At 43.6% G+C, this 22,162-nt stretch overlaps 1 protein-coding gene across 1 annotated transcript in view; it reads right to left on the bottom strand.

The window, feature by feature from the left end:
• LOC126417076 (putative inorganic phosphate cotransporter) overlaps positions 1 to 21,371 on the bottom strand; it is a 188,726-nt gene extending 167,355 nt beyond the window's left edge. The window contains exon 1 of the mRNA XM_050084971.1: positions 21,365 to 21,371. Coding sequence (XP_049940928.1) covers positions 21,365 to 21,371 — 7 coding nt within the window. The remainder of the gene's footprint in view (positions 1 to 21,364) is intronic.
• Positions 21,372 to 22,162: the final 791 nt, after the last annotated feature.

Raw genomic sequence — 22,162 nt, 5'->3', positions numbered from 1 at the left:
AGAATATGTCGGAAATGTTTCGATTTCTCCACTTCGCGCTCCATTTTCTAGCGTCCATAGCACCACTACCGACCTCCTTATGACAAGACGAACTCAAATAGCGGCAGTGCATTACAAATAAAAAATTTGTTTATTTCTGTAGCAGGGGTCCAAAGATTTTTCTAATCATGCTTTTTACGTTCTTGTGGATATATTTCCATAGAAACTTTCACCCACTAACAGATATTTCTTTATATCTAACCGAGAAGTGAAATACCAGTTTTCATAAATTTAGCTTTAAAATTTTTAATGTAACGAAACGTTTTCTTAAAAATTTTCATGCTCAATTCTATTCCCTTAGGGAGTGAGTTTCCAGAAACACTGAAAAACGTATTTTTTTATATCTAACTGAGAAGCCAAATACCAATTGTCATAAATGTAGCCTTAAAAATCCTTTAGCAATTCTTTAGTAACTACTTATTTTCAAAAAAAGATTTTCACCGAGTATTTTACTATTTTTCCCCCTTAGTGATTAAATTTCCAAAAATGCTGAAACATGTATTTTTATTTTCTTACTGAGAAACCAAATACAAGTTTTCGTAGTTCTAGCTTGAAAATTCCCTTAATGGCGACATAATTTCAAAAATCCTTTCATTCCGTATTTCACTCCATTAGGAGTGGAATTTCACACAGTCCCTTCTTAAATGATGACTTCAATATAAGATCTTCACCCTTCCTAAACTTCAAGTTTCTGTCCTTAGCGGTTTGGGCTGGGTGATGATGAGTAGATACCGGATATTATGCATTTGCATGTTCCATATGCATTTGCATATTTGGCTCCTTTTCACCGGTTATTCCATATTTTAACTAAAAACTAGTGACGATGCATATTTTCGCTCTATGTTCATAATATTTTAAAAATTTTGACGGGCGGTCTCTAGCTCGATCTAGTTTTGATGTCTCACAGATCGACCGCGACCTAGAATTGCGTGCAATCGCTAACCGAGAGGCCACTGCCTGGCGAAATCACTACAGAAGAGGAACAGGAACAGACAGACCGAGTCAATGCTCCTACGCCCGCACACCCGCTTAATCTCTCCCCCCTTCCAGCTGTCATACCATACGCATCGGCAACAATTAAATTAAACTACGCAAACTTTTAGTCGCAAGTCCATTGCTTCAGTTTACCTTTCTATTTACTTGTACACAGATGAACGCGTTTACGGCGTACAGCGTGTAACGTTCTGTGCGCCATGCTTCCTGCAAAAAGAAACGTCGTTTCGTGGATAGCTGACCATCCTGGAACATTTACATGTGATGGAACTGTTTTATATTGTCGAGTTTGCGAGAAAAACGTTTCGTGCAAAAAAAAGTTTCAATTAGACGAGCATATCAAGACAAGTCTTCACATCTCAGGAATGCAGAAGAAAGGACTGCGAGAATAACTTCTGACAACAGCAAGTTGTAGTAGCTGTGATTCGTCCAAAGGTAACCAAAAAGGTCGGTTTAACATGGATCAATATGAAGCATTCATTGCAAGCAATATTCCCCTTCACAGACTTACAAACCCAATCCTCAAAGGCTTCCTGCGCAAATATTGCTTAAATCAAAATACACCAGATGAATGAACATGGCGTAAAAATTACATAACGACAATTTACGTAAAAATTCTGGAACAAATACGCAATGAACTCAAGGACAGCATTGTCTGGATTTCAGTTGACGAAACTACAGACGCTTGAGGCCGTTACATTGCAAATTTAATTGTTGGTGCTTTAAAAGAAAGCCTTCTTCTTCCTATTAGTGCTACTCCCTCTGGTGTTAGTTGGCTTCAATCTTTAGATATCGAACTACGATTAAATGCATCTGCCTTTTCTAACTTGCAATTATACCAGTCAAAGTAGTCAGTAATATTAAGTTAGTAATTTTCACAATTTAAAAATGTATATACAATTTGTGCCAAAAAGTAAAACTAAAATATATGTAAATACTTGACTAGATATACATGTAAAATTAAACTTTATGTACTTGTCAATGTTTGCTGTTATTGCCATACGATAAATAAATAAATAAAATTCTACGATCACCAGATTTGTGAATGAGGGTATTAGAAATATATTTCCAGAATCTTCTGCAGATGAAAGGGTGTTTGTGTTTATTTTAGGTGCTGCAACCTATATGATCAAAGCAGGAAAAGCCCTCCGAGCATTTTATCCCAATGTGACTCTTGTGACGTGCTTTGTTCATGGAGTACATCGCCTTGCTGAAGAAGTACGTTCCACGTTTGTGAATGAAAATAAACTGATTTCATCCTCAAAGAAAGTGTTTCTAAAAGCTCCTGCTAGCATCAAAACCTACAAAGAAAAACTACCAAATGTATCTTTACCACCCAAACCAGTGGTAACTCGTTGGGGTACGTGGGTCGAAGCTGTGTTGTTTTACAATGAACATTTCGAGGCCATTAGAGGGCTAGAAAACGACTTCGATAGTGCAGAGGCTTCGGTAGTTTGCCAGTGCAAGGAAGCTTTTAATAATTACGGTATTTAAAAAGAGTTTGCTGTGATTAGCACTCATTTTTCCCATATACCCGCAATTATTAAAAAGCTTGAAACTCAGTTAATAAATAAAATTATTCTAGTTAACTTCTCATTGCCTGAGGTATTCCCAAGAAAACTTAAACAAAAGTTTGAAAACACTTTAAACAATAACCCAGGCTTTGAACTCTTGTGCCAAACTCATAGTTTTATTAATGGGACGGGTGAGCTTTTACCAGAAGCAACAAGTGCCAAAATAGCATGCAAATTCGACATCAGTTAATGTAGAACAGTCCTTTTCTGTTTATAAAAATGTTTTGAGTGATCGGAGACACAATCTTACTACGGAACATTTGGAACAGTACTTGGTCGTTTATGTTTACAACAATAGAAAAACGTAAAATAAATTGTAAGTGATGCTTTGGTCCAATAGTATCAGTTAAAAGTTAATGCTGTTCAAAAAAATTCATGATTGTTTGTTGCTTTTTAAACAAAATATTACGGAGTTTTTGAGCGTGGCCCTCTGCGTGCGATATATCTCGAAGTTGGTCCTGTACATATCGATTGTTTCATCGCGACTCACCCATATCGCATCCGCTTGTTACTGACAACAATAGCAAACAAGGAGCAATTCTTGAAACTCGGTATTGATACATACAGGTTAGACTTTGAGATATGAAGCACGCAGTAACTACTATGTTTTTTTTATTATTATTTGATTTTGCATATTTCCACACTTTTCATGCATTTTAAGCATTTTTCATGCATATTTGCATGCATTTTTTTATGATGCATACAATCCGGTCTCTAATGACGGGTCATTGAATCAGTCACTCAGTTCTCGGTTGAATTTCTAAAAACAGAACATGAGTACGTTTTATTTCTAAGCCAAATACAAATTTTCATAGATTTTGTTTCATAAATGCTTGCATAATGAAATAATTCCATAAAAACTTTCATCCTTGTTTCACCCCCATAGGGGACGAATTTCCAAAAACATTGAAACATGTATTTTTTTACTTCTAATTTTCATAGATGCAGCTTAAAATGCTTTCACAAAAAACTATTTTCATAAAAACTTTCATTTCCTATTTCGCCTTCTTAGAAGTTCAATTCGCAAAAATTTTATTTGTAACCGGAAGCCAAACACCGATGGTGTTATATATCGCTTTAATATACTTTAGTAGTTCTTTAACAATGATATATTCTCAAAAAAAATCTTTCACGCGCTGTTTCACTCACCCAAGGCTAAATTTCCAAAACTGCTCAAACACATACAGGGTTATTACAAATGATTGAAGCGATTTCACAGCTCTACAATAACTTTATTATTTGAGATATTTTCACAATGCTTTGCACACATGTACAAAAACTCAAACAGTGTTTTTAGGCATTCACAAATGTTCGATATGTGCCCCTTTAGTGATTCGGCAGACATCAAGCCGATAATCAAGTTCCTCCCACACTCGGCGCAGCATGTCCCCTTCAACGAGTTCGAAAGCATCGTTGATGCGAGCTCGCAGTTCTGGCACGTTTCTTGGTAGAGGAGGTTTAAACACTGAATCTTTCACATAACCTCACAGAAAGAAATCGCATGGGGTTAAGTCGGGAGAACGTGGAGGCCATGACATGAATTGCTGATCATGATCTCCACCGCGACCGATCCATCGGTTTTCCGATCTCCTGTTTAAGAAATGCCGAACATCATGATGGAAGTGCGGTGGAGCACCATCCTGTTGAAAGATGAAGTCGGCGCTGTCGGTCTCCAGTTGTGGTATGAGCCAATTTTCGAGCATGTCCTGTAACGTTTTTTCGCAGAAGAAAAAGGGGCCGTAAACTTTAAACCGCGAGATTGCACAAAACACGTTAACTTTTGGTGAATTACGAATTTGCTGCACGAATGCGTGAGGATTCTCTACCGCCCAGATTCGCTCATTGTGTCTGTTCACTTCACCATTAAGAAAAAATGTTGCTCCATCACTGAAAACAAGTTTCGCACTGAACGCATCCTCTTCCATGAGCTGTTGCAACCGCGCCCAAAATTCAAAGCGTTTGACTTTGTCATCGGGTGTCAGGGCTTGTAGTAATTGTAAACGGTAAGGCTTCTGCTTTAGCCTTTTCCGTAAGATTTTCCAAACCGTCGGCTGTGGTACGTTTAGCTCCCTGCTTGCTTTATTCGTCGACTTCCGCGGGCTACGCGTGAAACTTGCCCGCACGCGTTCAGCCGTTTCTTCGCTCACTGCAGGCCGACCCGTTGGTTTCCCCTTACAGAGGCATCCAGAAGCTTTAAACTGCGCATACCATCGCCGAATGGAGTTAGTAGTTGGTGGATCTTTGTTGAACTTCGTCCTGAAGTGTCGTTGCACTGTTATGATTGACTGATGTGAGTGCATTTCAAGCACGACATACGCTTTCTCGGCTCCTGTCGCCATTTTGTCTCACTTAGTGATGGGGAGGTCGTGAATGAGTCGTTCAAATGAACGCTTCACTCCAGTGAAGTGTGAACTAACCAATCAATTTCAATGAACTGGTACTTCAAACTCTTCGCAGATAGCACACTCCACACTTTTTTCTAGGTCACTAACTCTCTTCCCCTCTCCCTCCCCCAGTACATCGGCGCTACGTCACTCATTCTCCCTTCACTTCAGTCCTCCCTCTACTGCCTGTCGACGAATCGCGCGGTGTTTCTGGGGAACGATAGGGTTAGGAGGGGTACAGTCGATGAGGGGCGAGGGGAAGGTAGCGTCAGCTGCTTCCTGCAGTGCTGACATCATTACCAGCGGCTATTTGTGGAGTTATACTTCGCGTCTACGGGTAAGCTACCGTTGGCAGCGCTTGCAGACAAATGAATATTAAAATACAAAAGAAGAGGCTGGCTGTGTGAGCACGCACAGTCAACATGAAAATAAAATGCTTACCTTGTCAGTCTGGAACTGAAGCATGCGTGGAATCCACGCTTGAAAGATAATAGCTCATGTAGGAATGTTTATCTCGTACACATTATTGAAATAATTACACTAAATGTCAATTTGAGGATTGTCCTAATTAAATTCAAAAAAAATACACATATATATTTATGAATAAACATCAACGGATTTGGTGAATCTTCAGAGATTTCCGTTTAAAAACATGATTTGTTCCACTTTTTTTCCCTGTCAGGCGATTTCTTCTGTCAGTTATAAGGTGTCCTGCCTTCGAGAACACTCTTTCACACGGCGTGGAGGTTGCGACAATACATAGTCGTATTTTTGCAAGTTCAAAGAGCGAGGGGTATACTGACAGCTGTTCAGACCACCACTGAAGTGGATTGCCTAGTCTCTGTAGCAGGGGCTCTTGTAAATACACTCCTGGAAATGGAAAAAAGGACACATTGACACCGGTGTGTCAGACCCACCATACTTGCTCCGGACACTGCGAGAGGGCTGTACAAGCAATGATCACACGCACGGCACAGCGGACACACCAGGAACCGCGGTGTTGGCCGTCGAATGGCGCTAGCTGCGCAGCATTTGTGCACCGCCGCCGTCAGTGTCAGCCAGTTTGCCGTGGCATACGGAGCTCCATCGCAGTCTTTAACACTGGTAGCACGCCGCGACAGCGTGGACGTGAATCGTATGTGCAGTTGACGGACTTTGACCGAGGGCGTACAGTGGGCATGCGGGAGGCCGGGTGGACGTACCGCCGAATTGCTCAACACGTGGGGCGTGAGGTCTCCACAGTACATCGATGTTGTCGCCAGTGGTCGGCGGAAGGTGCACGTGCCCGTCGACCTGGGACCGGACCGCAGCGACGCACGGATGCACGCCAAGACCGTAGGATCCTACGCAGTGCCGTAGGGGACCGCACCGCCACTTCCCAGCAAATTAGGGACACTGCTGCTCCTGGGGTATCGGCGAGGACCATTCGCAACCGTCTCCATGAAGCTGGGCTACGGTCCCGCACACCGTTATAGGCCGTCTTCCGCTCACGCCCCAACATCGTGCAGCCCGCCTCCAATGGTGTCGCGACAGGCGTGAATGGAGGGACGAATGGAGACGTGTCGTCTTCAGCGACGAGAGTCACTTCTGCCTTGGTGCCAATGATGGTCGTATGCGTGTTTGGCGCCGTGCAGGTGAGCGCCACAATCAGGACTGCATACGACCGAGGCACACAGGGCCAACACCCGGCATCATGGTGTGGGGAGCGATCTCCTACACTGGCCGTACACCACTGGTGATCGTCGAGGGGACACTGAATAGTGCACGGTACATCCAAACCGTCATCGAACCCATCGTTCTACCATTCCTAGACCGGCAAGGGAACTTGCTGTTCCAACAGGACAATGCACGTCCGCATGTATCCCGTGCCACCCAACGTGCTCTAGAAGGTGTAAGTCAACTACCCTGACCAGCAAGATCTCCGGATCTGTCCCCCATTGAGCATGTTTGGGACTGGATGAAGCGGCGTCTCACGCGGTCTGCACGTCCAGCACGAACGCTGGTCCAACTGAGGCGCCAGGTGGAAATGGCATGGCAAGCCGTTCCACAGGACTACATCCAGCATCTCTACGATCGTCTCCATGGGAGAATAGCAGCCTGCATTGCTGCGAAAGGTGGATATACACTGTACTAGTGCCGACATTGTGCATGCTCTGTTGCCTGTGTCTATGTGCCTGTGGTTCTGTCAGTGTGATCATGTGATGTATCTGACCCCAGGAATGTGTCAATAAAGTTTCCCCTTCCTGGGACAATGAATTCACGGTGTTCTTATTTCAATTTCCAGGAGTGTATTTGTCCACTTCCACTATTGCAGCAGCTCTCGGGTGTGGATTACTCTGCAGCCTGGAAAACACTTCATCAAATTCGAGCCAGAGACTGGAAGTTGATCCAGTGGTTGGAACGGAGATTGTTGCAGTAGCAGTGGATGTGTTCGTCACAAATTTCTCACAGTGCCTGATCAGGTTTAATTTCACCTTCTCAGCAGAATTTTTATCAGAAAGACCATGTAATTTGAACCGGGGATCCAATGCAGTTGCTTCCGCGAAAATGGAATTTTCCTCTGTATTTCTAAATCGTCGTTTTAGGTCTTCAGCTAACTTTTCGGCCATCTGTTGCACGTCTACATGAATTTCAGTGTTATTAACAAACCTGCAACACCATTTTTTCAACGAGCGACTAAGTAGTATAACTTTAGAAGCAGTGACAACATTTTCACTTGACATTTCCTCAGTGCAGTCTTTGAAAACTTTCAACAGGTCCCAGGCTTGTGTTACACTTGCAATGTCCTCTGCAGTCAGATTTGGAAGATCTGGATAATTCAGAGTGATAACTGTCATTAGGGAATTCTTAACCTCGATTATTCTTCGCAGCATATCATAGGTTGAATTCCATCTTGTAACAGTGTCCTGTTTTAGTGTCAGAACTGGTTCTTTTAACCGTTCCTGCATCTTTTTCAGTTTCGTGCAGGCCTGCGAACTTCTTTTAAAAAATTCAACAATTTTTTTTACTTTATTCAGAATGGGTTGAATGTGCGGAAGCCCATTCTGAACAATTAAATTGAGTGTGTGCGCAAAGCAGGGGATGTGTTTCCAGGCTGTGAGTCTTATAGCTGCCACAATGTTAGCAGCATTGTCGCTGATAACACAGACGACTTTTTCTTGAATGCCCCATTCCCTTGTGACACGTAGCAGTTCTTCCGAGATTTTTTCTGACGTGTGCCTTTCGTCATATTTAAAGCACTCTAGGAGGGAAGACGCCAGCTCCAGGTCTTTAACGTAGTGCGCTGTCACCGACAAATAACTCTCATTTGTAGTTGAGGTCCACTCATCCATTGTCAGCACAACCGCTTCCGCAGAATTAATTTTGGCTCTCACAATTTCTTTCATCATGGCGTACTGTTGCTGTAGCAGCGTACTGGAAATGGTCTTCCGAGATGGCATTCTGTAAGCACCATTCAGTTTGCCTACAAAACTTTGGAAATGTTTGCTTTCCACTATGTTGAAGGGCAAATAATCCTTTACAACAGTCTGCAGAAGTGCGAAATCTATCCCCTGATTTCTTTTGTTAGAACGAGGTTTCGGAAAATACATGGGTAATGTTCCGTGATATGGAGGTCTGCTTTCTGATACTGAAGTGGTACTGTTATTTTCTGGCACCAACTGCTGTTCGCTTCTGGCATTAGCTGATGTTAGTTCCGGATTGTGCGGGTTTTTTATCCAAGAAATATCGGAAGATGCAGGAGCAGGGGGCGCTAAGCGTCTGACTGACAATGACACTGTTGGATGCAGCACTCGAACATGACGCGCTAGATTAAATGTATTTCCTCCTTTATATGAAATACACTTAGAACAATAATTGTACTTTGCTTTCCCATCACCTAAATCGGCGAAGAAACCCCAAATTTCACTACTTTTACGCGATCGCGAGTTGCTAGCCATTGTATAAGAGTGAACAGACACAAAAACTGCTTTCCAAAGAAAATAAAGAGGGATTTTACCTGAAATCGTGACAGTTTACGTTTTGAATTTGGAGGGTTATTATTCTCAACAAAAATAAAATCTACAGGAAAACTTCTGAATAATTACTTAACGTAGGTATATAGACTTTGTAACAGTGGTAAACATACTCATTCTATTTTGGTTTAAATTTTAAAAGGAACAAAATTGGACTGCATTTCGTTGGTAGCCCTAGTTTTCAGTCCATGAATACAACAAATAAGGTTTCACTTGGCGGATAAAGACTGTAAGAGCGTAACACGTTGCGTTCACGTTACTGCATAGTTCGGCCATCTGTTGGTAAAATTATGAAGTATTACGAAGCGAGCGTAGCCGCGGCTGAGCGGCGAACTGGGCAACTTCGCCAGCCTTCCGTACTTCATGAATGAACTACTTCATTTGAACGCTTCACGGCAAAGAGTGAAATGAATGAAGTAGTTCACGGGAATGAACGAGCTCGACCCATCTCTAGTCTCACTGCGCTCTCGAGCGCTCTGGCCGCAGAAATCAGAAGTGCGGCTCCAGCCGAACAAAACTTTATGAGTTTTTCTACATATCTGTAGTGTGTCGTGACCATATGTCAAGGAATGGAGCTACAGTGAATTTATGAAATCGCTTCAATCATTTGTAATAGCCCTGTATTTATTTATTTCTGACTGAGAAGCCAAATATCAATTTTCGTAGTTCTAGCTTCAAAACTGTCTTGATAGCGACATTTTTTAAAAACCCTTCATCCCCTGCTTCAACCCATTAGGGTTGTAATTTCGAAAAATCCCTTCTTAAACGACGCCTACGGTATAAGAGGTATAAGATCCACACATTCTCCAAGTTTCAAACTTCTATCCAACTTATTTTCGAGGAAAGTGAAGCTTAAAGTTCAAGTTATTAAAATTTGTGCTGGTGTTTGAAGGGTCACCTTTAACATGCATAGAATGGGAGGGGGTGGGGGGGTGCCACTGATCTGCTGCATGAACTACCGACTACATGTCCAGCTGGATAACTGCACAGGAATACTCGATGCATCCTCGAAGTTCATTCAATATGCGTGGTTTTTGTCGATAAATGACCTCCATTACGGTTCCCCAAGGTAAAAGCCCAGGGGCATTAAAAGCTGGAGAATGTGGAGGATATTGGGCATTACCTCTTCAGCCTATCCATGCAGCAGGTACAGTTTTATTGAGGTGCTCCCAGACACGATTGTGATAGTGAGGTAGGGCACCATCCTGAGCGAAGTGAAGCCTTTCGTCGGCACATAACTCACATATGGCAGGTAAAACGGATGTCTCGAACTTTCCTAGGTACTAGGTACACGTCATCGGTAACTGTACCGTCAAAGAAAAACAGCTCAATTTTACCCGGATACGACAACCCGCCCCCAAACATTCACTTGCGGTAAATTGACAGGTCTGTCCACACTGATGTGCAGTGGCCCCGGCTGTGGCATTTTGCTGTTCCACTGAGTGTAAATCGCGCCTGACCAGACCACACAGCCATCACTGCAAACACTTGATTGTTGCTCATAGTGTCATGAAATCACTCGCAGCACTAATTTATCACCAAGCTCCGGTAAGTAGGGACCAATTTTTCGCCATTTTTTCGTATGATGGGTGCAGCAGCGGTTTTTCATGTTTGTTGTCTGCGATCTTTCCCATTAGGAGCCTGATAGGTTCTGTGTGATGAGCATTCTTGTCTGACGTTTATTTTCATGGAGCAGATGAACGCTGAGCAATGTATCCAAGTGATAAAAAATTGTTACAAAAACAGTGAAAGTCCTACGGCAACCGTTCGTGAATTGCGTGTGACACTCGGACGTAATGCTGCTCCAGATGATTCGTCAGTTCGGAAGTTGATCTGGAAGCTTGAGACGACGGATCCTGTCTCAAACGTTAAGAAAAGAGGACGACCGCATTCTGTTCGAATACAAGAAAACGTTGCTGTGGTGCCTGACAATGAGACCGTAAGCCCAGAAAATCGGTTCACCTGCGAGCTCAACAATTGAATTTATCACCAAGTTCATTGCATGAAATCCTTTCAAAAGATCCGTAAATACATGCATACAAGATCACAGAATGAAATCCTTTCAAAAGATCTGGAAATGTATCCGTACAAGATTCACCTTACACAAGAGTTGAAGCCTGCAGATCATGGAAAGACATCGATTTGCTCAGAGGGTCTTGGCTCGACAAGCGGAGAGCGACACCTTCACAAAAAGAATAATTTTCTCAGATGTGGTGCACTTCCAAATGGCTCTGAGCACTATGCGACTCAACTGCTGAGGTCATCAGTCGCCTAGAACTTAGAACTAATTAAACCTAACTAACCTAAGGACAGCACACAACACCCAGCCATCACGAGGCAGAGAAAATCCCTGACCCCGCCGGGAATCGAACCCGGGAACCCGGGCGTGGGAAGCGAGAACGCTACCGCACGACCACGAGATGCGGGCGGTGCACTTCCACCTCAGTGGGTACGTCAATAAGCAGAAACGAAGAATTTCGGGTAACGAAAATCCGCGAGTGACTGTGGGAGATGAGATGCATCCACAACGCACGACTGTGTGGTGTGGGTTCTGGGCAGGGGGAGTCACCAGCCTGTACGTTTTTGAAAATGGTTTGGAAGCTGCCGTCACTGTGAACGGCGACCGTTACCGAATCACGATTTCTGATTGGTCTTTCCCTATTATTGATGAAAATGACGATTTTTGTTTTCAACAAGATGGTGTGACATGTCACACATCTCATGAAACGATTCCTCTGCTGAATGAAAAGTTTCGTCAAAGAATTATCTTTTTGCGTGGCAACGAGGAATGTCCTTCCAGATCACGCGGTCTTACACCTTGTGACTTTTTTGTGGGAATCACAAACAATACACCAACTGAAGGATGAAATTAAAAGGATTATTAACGGCATCCCATCAGATGTTTGTGAACGCGTCTTCAAGAACTTCAATGAAAGCATATATATTACATTTCCAATAAATTCTGTATGTTCTGTAGCACTTTAATAATCGTACCTACTTCCCGGACACCCTCTACATCACACGATCTGGGTGGGCCTCGTTCATTGCGTGTAGTAATCTTTGAACGCAGATATTAAACTTCACTGTCTTCGAAATGGACTGAATACTTCCGTGATTCGACCGGGTTTCAAGGTAGCACCGTCTCAGGCTTCTTGCGGTGAGCGAGCAAAACCATTGCAATGCAGCGTAGGAGTTAGCTGGACTTGTTGCTGTTACAGGTTGTCCAGATCATTATTTGTGTATGTCTTTAAATCGCCCTTCGACTTCAAAATCGTCTTGAAGGCGCGCAGTTGTTAAACGCGTCAGTGGCTCCGTTTGAAACTCATTTCGTCATTCTCATGATATTTTTCTGGAATAAACCACTTCATTCAGATGTAATGCCGTACTTAGATTTATAAAGCCAGTATAGCTTTTAACATGGATACCTGTATACACGTGTAGAACCAAGACCGCTTGTGATAGTAATCTGGTTGTAGTTTTTAGCGTCTGGCGGTTTGTGAGAGGATTACGCCTCTCCTTCTAAGACACAGTGATACCACTCGCAAGAAAACTTATGAGACATGTCCACCCATCGCTGATTTTCGCTCAGTATTATTTCGTATCGCCGGCAATCAGTTATTGGCGATGTATTATACTTAGTAGTAGGGGGTGCTTGATAGGTTCGCCATGAGCATCAGGCATATAAACTATGTGTTCGTATTCTGACATGTGCAAAGGAAATGACTGTGGAATACTGTGATAGCAAAGGGGAGAGTATGTCAAGTCATAAGAATGGTACAGATATTACTATTTCTAGAGCCACCGCTGCCAACAGGGTGTTTTCCAATACAACACTCATTGTCGAATGTCGTTCAATTGAGACTGCAATCGTAACATTTAATTTTAAGTATAGCGATCAAATATATATGAGGCTGGTTTTTTTCCTAGGACGATTCTGTCTATGCGTACGTGGCATGTAGCGCCGGTGACCTGTGGCGGGAATGATTCACATTTCCCGTTAACGGCAGGAGCTGTCTGAATGGAGAGGTCTGTTAGGAGTGTAGGAATGTAGCTGACTTAATCGTATCGTCCTCTAGACGGCCGAATAGCGAACTAATACTTAGTATGTGTTGGGTAGCTTTAGTGATCGTGTGCAAATTTGACAAGATTCAAATGGACATGTGTTTGCACTGGGCCATTATTCCTGCCCATGTAAATTGTTTGGTTGACTGCTTCTTCACATTTCGCGTCTTTATTTAGTTGAGAGAACATCGATTGTGGTGTGCGCATCTAGCAGGTGGAAGACATGTTTGCTGGTTCTCTAGACATGAGAAACACCTTAGTTGACTTTGTAAATTATAGGGGTGATTTGGAATCTGTTACATCACCGACATCGGTATTCACGAGTGGAGATATCAGTTTCTTCTTTTTTTTTTTTAGTTTTTTCACATAAAGGTCTTTGCAGACGGGATAAGTTTATAGTTACTCCGTGGTTTATAGCACGCTCCACCTCACTAAAGTTTCGGGTTTCTAGAGAAGTAATTTCCAACGTATATCTTCGGAATTATGTCGCACGAGTGATACTGATATGCAAGCGATATTGCTATGCGCTTGATATCGAGAAGTACTGCGAAAATGGTATGATATTCCAGCAAATCATGCGAAATTACATATGTTCTTGTAGTCCCAGAGTCTGGAGATGTGTGTAGAAAAGCAAGCAAGCAAGCAGGTCTGGACCAGAAACAGTAACGCGTTTGTGGCGAGGGGGAAACGAGCCAGTCTTTGCACAACAGTTCTGAGAGTGACTTCAATCCACTGAGGGTGCTCTGGTTACACTTTGGGAGTGGATGACTGCCTGACCTCGCAGGGAAATATTTAGTGCTGCGAATATATCTAAGGTGCATGTGCTTATGCTGTCTGTCTTTGGGGTATATGTACGAATGATGTAAAAGGGGTGATTTTTTATGGCGCAGGATACCAATTGTATGGTTACTACATCGAAATGGTATGCTGTGATATATTTCTGGATTGGAGATCAGATTCAAGCTCTATTATCGAAGCTCCTGTCCTCAGTGGGAAAGCAGTGTAATTGAGTAAGCGTCTTTCCATATTTGACGATATATAGGGCCCTGATCAAGATTTAATTGTCAGAACAATATGGCGATCTGTGTAAAATAGTTTTTTGCCACTGGAAGTCTCGTCTGCAGAAAGAAAAAAAAGGGGCAGCGTCAGTGATTTGGCGGGTAAATTCGATAAGAGCCAACGATAAAGCCCCATTCATTCATAAGACATCCTTTGAGCTGGGATGTAAGAGTCTCTAAATAGCGGTGAGAACGTTTGCGTATGTTGAAAACAGGAAGGGTAACACATGATGGGTGGGGTGCCACATTAGGACCGCGAGGAAGAATGCATTCGACGTTATTCTGTGCTATTTTCGTAAACAGGTTCTGTTAGGGCAAGTATTTCCATTCACACAGGCTGAGTCTTCACGAAAGCTCCTGCAAAAGTGAGCGTTAACTATTTCTGGGACACTATGCGATTTCCGAGAGGTCGACTTGGTTTTTATTTTACATAGTCATGTGACATCAGTGTAACATAGAGAACCTTTTTAGATGCGCTTGCGATGGCTTGTAGCTACGAGCGCGCATTTCGCGGCTATGCGTCGGTCATGCTGGGCACGTAAGCACAGCTAAACGCAGCTCGAATGTCCCATTAAGATCGCGAGGAAGAGAAAGCAGCCTGTGCTATTCTGGGAAGCAATGGAACGGATTTCTGCAGCGTCTGTAAGGCTGAATCACTGTGCAAATAGGTCTTCACTCCTGTCCGGTCTTCGCTCCCATCCTCAGTGGCAGAGCAGTGTAATTAAGTAAGAGCCTTTTGGAGTGGTATTGTGTAGCTTTTTTTCCAAGCAGGATCTTCATCATCATTTCAAGACCAGTCACCCCAACAAAGTGCTTGTGATGAGTGTGCTTCACCCAGCCTGTCATGATACCTTCTGTGTTAGGTACTGACGTGCAATAGGCTGTTATGTAGGATCATTTTGTCACAAAATGCGAGTGTAAACGTGTGTAAACGTGCATGTATTTGCGTAAACGTGCATTTATGTGTGTAAACGAGCATGACATTTCTGGGTAGGATCATTTTGTCTAGATAAATAACACAAGCACAAATTTGAGTTTATGAATATATTTGTTTATTCACGATCTACAGTTATACACGCCAATATCATCAACTTCGAAAAAATCACTTGCTTCTTTTTTAATCGGTGCAACGGCAGTACAGTATTTCAAAAATAACTGATTCTTATTTTCCGCAAATTCTGCACATATATTTCGCAATGTTATCGGCACATTGCAATAGTCTAGTACTCCTTCAGTAAATTTGAGTTCAACATATTCCACACCTACTTGGCGAATAGCACAAGACTTGGCGCTGCACTTATACAGGTACTAAAACAATTATCTATATCTTCTATGTGAATGCTGCATGTGTGAAGCCAGTTAATGGTATCACTATATACGGCTTGAACATATGGGAGCCATCTATTTAGTCCCCCATCGTAGTAGTTATCTCCAAGTCTAGATTGAAAAAGTTATCAAAAAAATGGTTCAAATGGCTCTGGGCACCATGGGACTTAACTTCTATGGTCATCAGTCCCCTAGAACTTAGAACTACTTAAACCTAACTAACCTAAGGACATCACACAACACCTAGCCATCACGAGGCAGAGAAAATCCCTGACCCCGCCGGGAATCGAACCCGGGAAAAAGTTATCAACAGTCGAGTGTTGTATGTAAATACCCTGACCCTCAGCGCCTTTAACTCATAGTGTAGCATCGTCATACATTGATAATATAATCACTGTTAGACCACCGCAGTAAGATGTCCTGATAGGAGTGGGATGGAACATATTTTGTAGTCAAATGCGTCTTGTGTATGTTTTTGCGTGACAGAGTTCATCCTACTCGTAGTCTGAAAGCAGCACTTTAATATTTTTCGGCACATTTTCGGGTACTACCACAGTTGACAAGATACCGTCTTGTGAAACTTCAATTCCTACATGAAGACATTTTGAATTGCTAACCGTTAACACAGCATGAGGCGAATAGTGAAGGTGGCGGTGCACTGGAGGTTGGTGTCTTCTCATCCACAACATCCACACCAGCGTGATTAGCCACGTGTTCTTGCACTGATGCTGGAATGTCTCTTGCGGGTTGCTCAATGGAAGGTGCATATGATGGAGACCAGTAAGATGTAGGACACTTTAGCGCAGCTTCTCAGCATGCTGGATTGGAGGCAGTTGTTTCTTGTGGGACAGGAACTGTAACATATGTTTCCAATGGTTGTGCGAGGCATTTATTTGCAGGACTGTACTCTTCCTCTTCATATGTTCAAGCATTAATGTTCACTTACATTCCTCAGCCGCATGAGTGCATGTAATACAGCTATTCAAACCCTCCCTGTCCAGCATCATGCTCGTTCCACAACGACAACTGATATCTCAGCTTCTTGTGGCGGTAACACGACACTAATGCTGTAGGTAGATAGTAAATTTAAACAAATTTCATGAAATTTAAACAAATTTATACAAATTTAAACAAATTTAAAGAAATTATATTCGAACTGAATGACATCATGAGCAGCCTCTAGTGGGGGCAACACCATACTAACTCTCCTCAGCTGCAGGAGTAAGCTCTTGGAGTAAAATTCGAAATTCCCGCCCATTTTCCTAGAGGATGACATGCCAGGATCCCATGGCTAACACACCTGATGGTGGTAATGCCTCTAACTGCTTAAATAAAGACTGAGAATAAAGACTCATGTCCAGCACAGTCTGTGTCCTTTTCCCCTCCAGTTCCTAGGAAGAGATGACGATTGGGTGACTTAGGTTAGTGGAGGTAGCCCAAGTGCCCTTTCTTTCCCGCCATGTTCTTAGGTTAGTAGAGGTAGCCCAAGTGACCTATGTTCCCTCCAAAATCCAAGCTTCCCGCCAAAAGCCGCCATCTTGGATAACGGTATTCGCGTCATCAACTCAAGCCACGGCCACCATCTTGGATAACGGTACGCGTGTCATCAGCTGACGTCACTTCCAATTAAGGGTAGGCAACCCGCACACTGCCCCTGAAGGGGCGGCAACCCGCACGTTTGGTTTGACACTCTCGTCTTTCCCCTACTGGTGTGGAGTATACTGCTGCATCCATTTTCAATAAGCTACCACTCGAATTCAAAAATCTTAGCAGTAATCCACGAGCTTTGAAATCGAAACTGATTAGTTTCCTCATGGGCCACTCCTTCTATTCTGTCGAGGAGTTCCTTGAAAAAGAAACTGATTCTTGTTGTATTGTTGATTGCTTTTACTTAAACTTATGGATTGACTTTTTTTGGTTCATAGACATTTTATTTTTATCTGCTATTACTTTTATGTTGTAATTTCATGTACTGACACTTCTATGACCTTGGAGATTTGCTCCTCAATTTGGTCCTACGGAACTTAACGCGTAAATAAGTAAATAAAAACCACTTTCTTCATGTGTTGCCTATTGCCTCTAGATCGTCGCTTTTAGAAGTGTGATTTAAGACTGTTCGAGCCACAGATTACGTTATATGTTTTGATCAATGGCACACTTCTTGCAGAAATGCTAAAAATAAAACGTGTATTTACTGGCGAAACTGAAGCTGTTCAAATGTTCAAATGTGTGTGGACTCCTAAGGGACCAAACTGCTGAGGTCATCGGTCCCTAGACTTACACACTACTTAAACTAACTTACGCTAAGAACAACACACACACCCATGCCCGAGGGAGGACTCGAACCTCCGGCGGGAGGGGCCGCGCAATCCGTGACTTTGCGCCCTTAGACCGTGCTGCCGCTCAGCGTGGCTAACTGAAGTTGAGTTTCCACATGCGGAAATTGTAGAGGAAAGCAAGAAATGAACTTGCGAAAGGTACAAAAATACTTTTCAATCGACCATGCAGGTGGATCTGATGATGTGCAACACATTAATCTGAAGAAACACAAGCTGGCTCTTTCAAGCAAAACGTCTTCACAAAGTGTCATGACTTTTGTTATAAAATATGAGAGTAGAACCATTACAAATGATGAAAAAGAGCGGGTTACTGTTGAGGAAGATTTGCTAGCTTTTCATGCAATGAAACATAACCTTTCCTTCAGGTCAGTGTACTTCGCTGAACAAAACCTCGTTAAAAATCTATGTGAAGCGAAAAGCTGCGAATTGACAACTGTTAAATGTGTAAGTGAAAAATGGTCTCTTACTTTTAACTTCCTTGCGTCTCAAGATACCTGCTTCAAAAATGTACATCTTATTATGTTATGTTAACCGGGGTCCTAGAAACGATGGAGAGGCTCCGACCCCGCCGCAGGCGAGGTGGTCCATAACCCCACGACACCCCTCCGCCGCCCCACACCGAACCCAGGGTTATTGTGCGGTTCGGCCCCCGGTGGACCCCCCCAGGGAACGTCTCACACCAGACGAGTGTATCCCCCATGTTTGCATGGTAGAGTTAAGGTGGTGTACACGCACGTGGAGAACTTGTTAGCGCAGCAATCCCCGACATAGTGTAACTGAGGCGGAATAAGGGGAACCAGGCCGCATTCGCAGAGGCAGATGGAAAACCGCCTAAAAACCATCCACAGACTGGCCAGCTCATCGGACCTCGACACAAATTCGCCTGGCGGATTCGTGCCGGGGACCAGGCGCTCCTTCCCGCCCGGAAAGCCGTGCGTTAGACCGCACGGTCACCTGGGCGGACTACGGCTTATTACTGCATTTGTGCTAGCTCTACCTCGCACTGACGCTGGTCCGGGAAGAGAGTTCTCTGCCGTAAATGCTTTATGGACGGATGGAAAGAATAGGTTTAGCGTGGGAGCTGTTAAGGAAATAATTATAACTAACACACATTTCCACGTTTCTTCATGTGTTGATTTTTGTAAAATTCTATTTGGAAATATCAAACTCCTGAAAGACAAACATTCTTCTGCAAAATATAACTGAGACTGAGAAATAACTGACCTGTTTAAGCAATAATCATTGTGTACCTCAGTTAAACATCTCGTTATATTAAAATGATATAGTGTTATTTCATATGACAACAATAAAACAATAAAATATTTACTGGAATGGTTGTACGTTGTACACTCATGCTCATAAATTAAGGATAATTGCAGAATGTGGTGCCACACAACGTGGCACTACATAAAACTGGCGCTAATAGCATAGGCACATAGGGAACACACACGACACAAGTCCACGGTATTGATGATAAGTTGAGAAAACCGTCCCGAAACACATGTGCTACAAAACGCCACTGTTTTCTGAGCATGTAGCCCGACATTAGTATGGGATATCATCACCATGCACACGTGCACAGGCCGCACAACGTGTTGGCGTTCTCTGGATCTGGTGGTCGAGCAGCTGCTGGGGTAAAGCCTCCCATTCTTGCACCCCTGCCTGTCGGAGCTCCTGAATTATCGTAGGGGTTTGAAGACGTGCAGCGACACGTCGACCGAGAGCATCCCAGACGTGTTCGATGGGGTTTAGGTCTGGAGAACAGGCAGGCCACTCCATTCGCCTGACACCTTCTGTTTCAAGGTACTCCTCAACGATGCCAACACAGTTGGGCCCTGCGTTATCATCCATCAGGAGGAAGGTGGGATCCACTGCAACCTTGAAATTGCGGACATACGGGTGCAAAATGACTTTCCGATACACCTGACTTGTTACAGTTCCTCTGTCAAAGATATGCAGGGGTGTACGTGCACCAATCATAATCCCACCCCACACAATCAAACCACGACCTCCATACAGGTCCCTTTCAAGGACATTAAGGGGTTGGTATCTGGTTCCTGGTTCACGCCAGATGAAAACCCAGCGAGAATCACTGTTCAGACTATACCTGGAATCGTCCGTGAACATAACGTGGTACCACTGTTCCAATGACCATATACTGTGTTCTTGACACCAGGCTTTACGGGACTTCCTGTAACCAGGGATCAGTGGAATGCACCTTGAAGGTCTCTGGGCCAATAAAACACGTCTGTTGAGTCGTCTGTAGACTGGGTGACTGGAGACAACTGTTCCAGTGGCTGCAGTAAGGTCCGGAGCAAGGCTACCTGCAGTACTCCGTGGCCGTCTGCGGGAACTGATGGTGAGATATCGGTCTTCTTGTGGTGTTGTACATTGTGGACGTCCCGTACTGGAGCGCCTGGACACGTTTCCTGTCTGCTGGAATCGTTGCATAATCTTGCGATCACACTTTGTGGCACACGGAAGGCCCGTGCTACGACCTGCTGAGTTTGATCAGCCTCCAGTCGCTCTAGAATTCTAAATCTCAAAACGTCATCAATATGTGTTCTTTGAGCCATTTTCAACACACAGTCACCATTAGCACGTCTGAAAACGTCTGCACACTTACTCGCTACACTGTACTCTGACATACACTAACACACCTCTGCATATGTGGACTGCGCTCAGCGCCACCGTGCGACGACCGCAGGTCAAATGCACAGCACGGTCATACCCCGATGTGATTTAAACCCGCAAACCGCCCACCGGAACGTTGTTTCACCATGTATCAGCATTATCCTTAATTTATCAGCCTGAGTGTATGTTTACCGGGGACCTAGAAAAGTCGGAGAGGCTCCATCCCCGCCGCAGACTTAGTGGTCCACAACCCCACGAGGACTATACCGCAGTCACTTCACCCCTTTTCCGTCCCACACCGAACCCAGGGTTATAGTGCGGTTTGGCCCCAGTGGCTCTCCAGGGAACGTCTCGCACTAGACGAGTGTAACGCCTATGTTTGCATGGTAAAGTAATGGTGATGTACGCGTATGTGGAGATCTTGTTTGCGAAGCAATCGCTGACATAGTGTAGCTAGTGTAGCTGAGGCGGAATAATGGGAACCAGCCCACATTCGCAGAGGCAGATGGAAAACCGCTTAAAAACCTTCCACAGACTGGCCGGCTCACCAGACCTCGACACAAGTCCACCGGGTGGATTCGTGCTTGGGACCAGGCGCTCCTTCCCACTCCAGAAAGCCGTGTGTTAGACTGCTCGGCTAACCGGACGGGCCTACTAGAATGGTACTGCAGGGTATTGATGCAGCAAGACGTTGGCACTGACGTTGAGTAGTAGAGTGGTATCATGCGGCCTTACAGGTCCTCCCTCACTGGAAGTACGGCCATCACATTGAATGGAGATTATGTTGAAAAATTCGGTTTTGTGGCCAAAAGAGTGGGGAATAATGTGGTGTAATGCAATCCTGAATAAAAGCAACCTCCTTTCCGAAAAAAGTGTGGCATTACGTTTTGAACGTTCCTCGTACATCACATAGTTTGATATTTATTATAGAGATGTACTTACCATACATTCTGCGAAACCACGATCCTGTCTTATTGCCTGGAGGTTCCATTTTCTGCAAACAAAGAAATTTAAGAGATACTTTTTTTTTTTAGAACTAGCGACTAGGCAAATCGTATTTCAGTTTCATTACAGAACAAAAGATAGTCTTTCCAAAAACTCTGTTGTTTTTTAAATTAATTTTGTAGTAAATGTATGTAAAATGGTTCAAATGGCTCTGAGGACTATGCGACTTAACTTCAGAGGTCATCGGTTGCCTATAACTTAGAACTACTTAAACCTAACTAACCTAAGGACATCACACACATTCATGCCCAAGGCAGGATTCGAACCTGCGACCGTAGCGGTCGCTCGGTTCCAGACCAAATGTATGTAAATTAATGGCAATTATTTTCAGCATAAGGTGACGTTATGAACAAAATTCAGTCAGTCTTAATCACTACCAGCAGAAAGGTGTAAAAATGAATACAATATATTTCTAGTGGCCCCACTTTAGGCCCTTTGTTACGCTTTCAAGGTCTTAAACAATACCCAACTGCAACATCTATGATTCTCTACAAAAATGTTCAGATCTGCTTTTCTTCTGTGTTAGAGGTCCGACCTTATCCGTACTTAGCACACTAGTCAGAATGCTGACACTGGCCTACATTTTATACCAATTAGGAACGGCGCTAAGTCACCATGCTTTTGCCCAAGGTATATCAGTACATATTACTTTCCCACGAATCAGACTGCCCACTACAATTTCTCCAGAGTAATAACATCTTGTACTACTGTAAACGTTCTAAATGGTATCTCGAG

The sequence above is a fragment of the Schistocerca serialis genome, chromosome 8 (genome assembly GCF_023864345.2).
Source record: "Schistocerca serialis cubense isolate TAMUIC-IGC-003099 chromosome 8, iqSchSeri2.2, whole genome shotgun sequence".
Lineage (NCBI taxonomy): Eukaryota > Metazoa > Arthropoda > Insecta > Orthoptera > Acrididae > Schistocerca > Schistocerca serialis.
The sequence above is the reverse complement of the archived record's forward strand: the minus strand, read 5'-3'. Positions and strand labels throughout refer to the sequence as shown.